We start from the raw sequence: 6,536 nt of genomic DNA, 5'->3' as shown, positions 1-6,536 counted from the left end.
CACCCTTGGAAAAACCCAGGAACTATTTAAAATGTTGTCAAACCTCATCTTTACTGATATACACCGAGGTGTCAAAACTTGGTATTAAGGGGCTAATAGTTAAGAGCAATGGAGTAAGAAAAAACCTACTCTGTAGATACCTTGAATGTAAACATATGTCTCTCCTGTTCACAGACACATGTTACGTGCTTTCTTTTGCCATAATTATGCTGAACACGAGCCTCCACAATCCTAACGTGAGAGACAAACCTGGAGTGGACCGCTTCATCTCGATGAACCGAGGGATCAATGAGGGGGGAGACCTACCAGAGGAGCTGCTCAGAGTACGATCAACCCAGCACTGCTTTTCTTTGTAGATGCAGACAGATGTTTATTCTCTGTTCTTATGTTTCTCTTATTTGTTTCTTCAGAATCTCTATGAAAGCATTAAGAACGAGCCCTTCAAGATCCCAGAAGATGACGGCAATGACCTGACACACACCTTCTTCAACCCTGACAGAGAGGGCTGGCTTCTTAAGCTCGGTATGGTGTTTATGCTGTGATGGGGAGCACTGCTCTTCATCACTGTCTCTGTGTGTGTGTGTGTGTGCTTTTAAAATGTCAGGAGAAGGGTCATTATAGTTAACCAAAAACTAAAACTAGATGTAAATAAAATAAAAAATAAAACTGAGAAGAAGAAAAATGAAAACTATTTTGTGAACTTGCAAAAAAGACTAAATTAAATGAAAATATAGAGGAAATATCCTGAGTTATAGTATTTGCTAATTTTCCTGATGAGACTTTGATGGGCATGTTTATTAGATGTCTACAAGACTTTAAGTTAACTGCTTTTAAAAAGTTCTATTTTATTGTACTACCTGTACTTATGTTCCTAAATCTTACCTCTGGCATACAATATCCATCCTATAATACTTAAAAAGACTAAAACTAACACTGAAACTAATAAAGACTAAACTGGAAACTCAACAGAATTAAAAACAAAAACTAAACAAAATAAAATGAAAACTAATTACAAAAGAATAAACTACAGTGACTCTGGTCAGGAGTGTTATTAATACTGTATGCTACTGTACTCTCTGCTAAGGCTTTGTGCTGTGATAAACTTTTCTCTTTGCCTCCAATAATCAGTTCAGTGTTGTGGCATAAAAAAAATTGCCATAGCATGATGGTGAAGAAGAAGACTCACTTTCTTGTGTTATGGCAGCCTTAAAATCTGATTGTTTTCTTTTGCATGGCGGGGCTTGTCATCTGTGTGTCACTAATATGATCTCCTTTTCTTCCACCTCCTCTGTCTCTGTTTTGTCTTCTGTCTTCCTCCAAATCCTCCCTTTCCTTTTTTTCCCCTCTCCTTCTTCACTGCGATTTCCATCCTCTACTGCCGCTGCTTGTTTTCTCAGGAGGTATGTACTGACAGAGTTATTCAAAAAGTTGTAGACATCGATTAGCCACGTAGATTTCTGTAGATTGTAGAAGTAATACACACAGAGCTAGTTTTCCTCTCTTTCCATTCATCATCATCATCAATGTTTTTGTGTTTCAGGGGGAAGGGTGAAAACCTGGAAACGTCGATGGTTCATTCTCACAGATAACTGCCTTTATTACTTTGAATATACTACAGTAAGTCTCTCTGTCTTCATTCAGCGTGTCAGTGGAGGTAAACTCTGCAAACACGTCTGGGTTTCCGGTGTTTATTATAGTCTGGGTAGTATTGACCGGTCATGCTGGAACCATAGATAATATTAAAGATGGATCTATCCTCCATGACATCACTCAGTGGTTTTTAAATTCTGATTCAGTCTCCAGCTGGACTTTTTTGACCTTACCATCTTGGTCTGTTTGGATATAACTGTTCAATGGCTAACGAGCGATTACCCAGCAATCCTCGGAAAAATCCTCCTGCCTTTGGGTGTTTTCACCTTTACTGTTTAGTCCATTAAAATCGTTCACTGCTTTACTGTGTCTGAACCAAAACAGCTGCACCCTTTAGAGGAGGTAATCTTTGTCCAGTTCTAAACAAGCTCATGATTTGTGCTCGATCTGATCCAACTGTGAGGTGTATGCAAGCTTGAGCTAAACACATTCCTCTAGCCAGGTATGCTTTGCATTCTGGGCATTACAGACGTGCAGAGTAAATGAAACTGTGACAACTAGAACTCAACACCTACTACTTGTGTTTACTTTTGTTGCTCCTACTCCAGTTACATTTGGTTTGTAGTGACACGTTTTGATTTGTTTTCTGTTTGAGGCTACGTCCACATCGTTTTCTCTCCATTTTGGCCTCCCGTCCACACTGAGACGGCGTTTTTGCTGATGGAAAACACAACATTTTGAAAACACTGTCGAAAACGCATACGTTTGAAAACGGTGCTTTCGCGTTGCAGTGTGGACAGCGAGACTTTCTAAAATGATGATACATGTTAGTCATATGATGCAGTCATGTGACCAATTAAACAGAGATAGCGGAGGGCATTCTACAGCAATTGTTTTGTTTGCTCTCAATTTTGACAGCCCTATTAAAGATTAATATCAGTCTGTACATGCTCCAGATAGCTTTTCTTCAAATTCTTTAACTCTCACTCGCTTTTGCAACTTTGTACTTTTGTGTTACTCGCAGCAACAACTCCACCTCATTGTTAGTCCATTTAAAAAGCTCTGTGCTTTTCTTCGAATGTCTCAAAGAGCCGGAAGGTAAATAAGCGGCTGACAGAAATAAGGCAGGTCGAATCTTCTTGCGTTTCACGCATGCGCAGTACTGGAACATAAGCGTTTTCAGGCGTTTCAATGTGGACGCGCAACTCTGTGAAAACCACTGACTTGGATTTCCATTCGCTACCCCAGAAACTCAAATGATAATAATCACTGTGAGAAGCTAACTTCTCAGACTAATGGCTTCGAGATTGCAGTGAATGTGACACACTTGTTTTAGTGAGGCAAAAAGGATTTTGTGATCAGTTGATTTTTGAAAACTGCAAAACTTAAAATGTATTTGTGAGTGAAGGAAGAGCGTGTTGCTTTGCTTGAAGCTTGCTGAGCCACAAAGTTAAAAAGTAGTACAGAAATAAAGATGTACGAAGGCCACACTAAGAAAAAAAAGACACGAGTCATTTTAAAGGTTTTTTTGTCATATTGATTCAAATCATCATAAAACACAAAATAATACCCACAAATATTTATTAACTCATGTTTTTTTTATTTACAGGATAAAGAGCCACGAGGTATCATTCCCTTGGAAAACCTTAGCATTCGAGAAGTAGAAGACCCAAGGAAACCTGTAAGTGGCTGTTTTTGCTAAACAGTGTGATGAACAGTATTTTGCTTGAAACTTTCAAAACATTTTTATCTCCTTTTTTTTTTTTTTTTCTAACAGAACTGTTTTGAGCTGTACATCCCCAACAACCGTGGTCAGCTGATTAAGGCGTGTAAGACGGAGGCTGATGGGCGAGTAGTGGAAGGAAACCACATGGTGTACCGCATCTCTGCTCCCACACCTGAGGAGAAGGACGAGTGGATCCACAGCATCAAGTATGTAAATGAAAAATGTCAAAGAAAACACGGTTAGTGATGGAACAGCAGGAAATTCTGACCAAAAACTTCATATTCTCCTGTTTGGGAGAATTTATTTCCTTTTTAGTACTTTCTGTTGGGTTAAAGTATTTTTCATCTCCTCAGATCTGCCGTTAGTGTGGATCCCTTCTACGAGATGCTTGCTGCCAGGAAGAAACGTATATCACTTAAGAAGAAAGAGGAGCAGCCATAGATCACGCCCTTCGCTCTCTCCCTGTCTTCCTCAGCTCCTTCATCCCTGCTCCTTACAACTCGTTCATAAGTTTTGATAACCCCTCCTTCCTTATCCCTAATAGCCGTCTCTTCCTTTTCTGAGGACTCTTCCTTGCTGCCCTATCTGCCAGACTTTTGAAAAGCCACATTCAGAGTGAGAAACTCACCCTGTGTGGCTGCCTCTTATCTTGGTTCTTACACTACTGCTGTTACACACTACAGGCGTGTGTTAGACCATATTCACACCAGTGCTGATCATCTCTAAAACAACTTTTTTGGCCTTTAAGCCACACTCATTATACTTGGTAATGAGGGACCTGGAAAAGCTAAGATTAGCTAAGTCTGCACCTCACAGGAACTAAAAGGTTCCTTTATGCTGCTGGTTGTCTGCGTTACTAAACATCTGCGAACATTTGGGACGTTTGATGTTTTCAGTGGAAGTACTCACACAAAGTCTTGGAATCCGGCACTTTTCTCATGTGAATTTGAGCTTTAGGGTTTAAATTCAGTAAGTAACAAATAATGACTCACTGCTTTGTGACTGGCTTGAACTTTCAGACAGTAAGGCCGGATTTAGACTTCTGCAGGGAATCTAGGTAGAGCCTACGGCATAACCCACGTAAGCAGCTGACGTTGTTAGCGGCATTTACGCTTCCGTAACATGTGGCTGTGTCCCAGTGTTTTATATGCTGCTGGGTCCCCACTCTTTGCTGCCATCAGTCTTTTTGTTTTTGTTAGGGGTAAACCTATTTGTCCTTGTAGCTTTTCCACTTCAATGTACATTCCCTCATGCCCATGTCGATAGTTTCAGTAATTTCTTATTACTGCATCGACCCAATGTGTAGTTACATTTGTAGGGAGGTCCACGTCAGGTTACGCTGTAGGGTTACCTATGGGTTTGCAGTAAGGGTGTAGCTACAGCGCAGATTTCCCACTGAAGCATAAATCCCCAGTATCACCACCAGTATCATTAAGCAAAGATCTTTTTGGGGGAGGGGGGTATAATAATGCTCGCGCGACTTGATTTAGGCCTTCTCTCTCTGCTGATCTTGTCCATTTTTGTGAGTCTTGCAGTTGCATTTCATCACATAGACCCCCTACAAATAGCAGCGAGTTGTTCAGCATAAACACTCTAGGCTGACTTGAGCCCCTGCCTATGCCTGTTGGAAATTTTTCTTTTTTGGCACATGTAGTGGATTTTTGGGTGATATGAAGATGCAGGTGTGGATCCAAAACCAATGAGACAAACATGTGTCAGAGATTCGTCTGCATTAGTGTGAATGTGGTCTTTTTCAGGTTAGAAGTCCTCTGAACCTAAACGAGACATTGCCTTTCTTGATTGTGCATACCCTACACCAGGGGTGGGCAACGCCAGGTCGCGAGGGCCGGTGTCCCTGCAGGTTTTAGATGTGTCCTTGAACCAACACAGCTGATTTAAATGGCTAAATTAGCTCCTCAACATGTCCTGAAGTTCTCCAGAGGCCTGGTAACGAACTAATCATGTGATTCAGGTGTGTTGACCCATAGTGAGATCTAAAACCTGCAGGACACCGGCCCTCGAGGCCTGGAATTGCCCACCCCTGCCCTAGACAAAATGTGAATTCATGACACAAACACTAATACGTCTAACGTTGAGTTAGTGGAGTGAGGATGGAAACGAGTGATTTCAGATGACTAACTTGTTCTCATTGCTTCCTGTAGTACTTGTAACAGTTTTACATTACTACTCGACCACATTTGGGTACTGTAGACACGTCATTACTGTACATTAGCACAATATTTATATTTCCAGGTTACTGTTGATCATGAAGTACGGTCGAGTTGAGACGAACATAAGCAGACAGCTGCGCGGTTAAGCTCACTTAGACAATATATAAATGTTCTTTAGCATGTTTCTCTAACATGTTTGAGCAATAGCAGAGTAGAAAATCATAGTACCAGTTTGGAGGCTTGTTAACAAATCCTTTAAACCACTGACACTGAGCAGTTAGCATCATGTTCTCGCAGATGTAACGTTATAGCATGCCACACATCATTTTCAACACTACAAGACGAACATGTCTGACGTCAAACTGTTAGAGTCGGGTCTGTCCGCTATAGTGAGTTTTAAGGAATCACAAAGGCAGCTCATTACAATGTACACTTTTTGTAAATAGATGTTAGCATATTTGTTTACTATGCGCATAGAAATGATTTAATTTATTCTTTTGTTTTGTTTTTTTGTATGAGCTACTGTTTTACTGCATGTCGATAAACTGAGGCGTCGGTCGTAGGTCTGATGCGTCACTGATCATGCTAGTGCACTGGTTTGAGAAGTGTTAGTGTTTCCTGTTGACTTGGAGAAGATTTAAAATGGAAGATTGTTAATGCAAAAGTTTCTGACCCCATTCAGTTGTACCTTCTTTTGAGAGAATGAAGTTTTGTAGTCTGATTTAACTGTAACCACACACTACATTATTTTATTTATTGCTGAGTAAATCAGACCCAGTAAAGCACAAGCAGAGATTCGGTCTTAGGCTTCGGTTGTTACACGATCGAGTCCAGATGAAGTGTGAAGGAGCCGTTTGCAAACCGAAGCTACCGAAGACTACAGCGATTTAAAATGAAGAGAAACGAGACGAGAAACACTTCGAAATATCACATAGAAACATTTATATATAAAGAATAAGACTTTTAGATTTGTTTCCCGTTGTCGATCTTAATCTAGTAGTTTAAAGAATTGGCGCTTTAGATGGCAGAGAATATGTTTGTTAACTGCA

General features: G+C 40.4%; 1 protein-coding gene across 2 annotated transcripts in view; it reads left to right on the top strand.

Annotated features, from left to right (window-relative positions):
- cyth2 (cytohesin 2) overlaps positions 1 to 5,169 on the top strand; it is a 12,964-nt gene extending 7,795 nt beyond the window's left edge. The window contains exons 7-12 of one of the 2 annotated variants that reach the window (XM_005732029.1): positions 175 to 323; positions 411 to 522; positions 1,541 to 1,617; positions 3,200 to 3,271; positions 3,368 to 3,522; positions 3,670 to 5,169. In XM_005732029.1, coding sequence (XP_005732086.1) covers positions 175 to 323; positions 411 to 522; positions 1,541 to 1,617; positions 3,200 to 3,271; positions 3,368 to 3,522; positions 3,670 to 3,757 — 653 coding nt within the window. In that variant the 3' untranslated portion in view covers positions 3,758 to 5,169. Of the gene's footprint in view, positions 1 to 174; positions 324 to 410; positions 524 to 1,538; positions 2,273 to 3,199; positions 3,272 to 3,367; positions 3,523 to 3,669 lie in introns of those variants that run through there. The other variant, XM_005732031.1, reaches the window with a different exon arrangement.
- Positions 5,170 to 6,536: the final 1,367 nt, after the last annotated feature.

Source organism: Pundamilia nyererei, unplaced genomic scaffold (genome assembly GCF_000239375.1).
Source record: "Pundamilia nyererei isolate P.nyererei 1_Seehausen unplaced genomic scaffold, PunNye1.0 scaffold00045, whole genome shotgun sequence".
Taxonomy (NCBI): domain Eukaryota; kingdom Metazoa; phylum Chordata; class Actinopteri; order Cichliformes; family Cichlidae; genus Pundamilia; species Pundamilia nyererei.
Note: the sequence above shows the minus strand (reverse complement) of the source record. Positions and strands in the feature narration are given on the sequence as shown.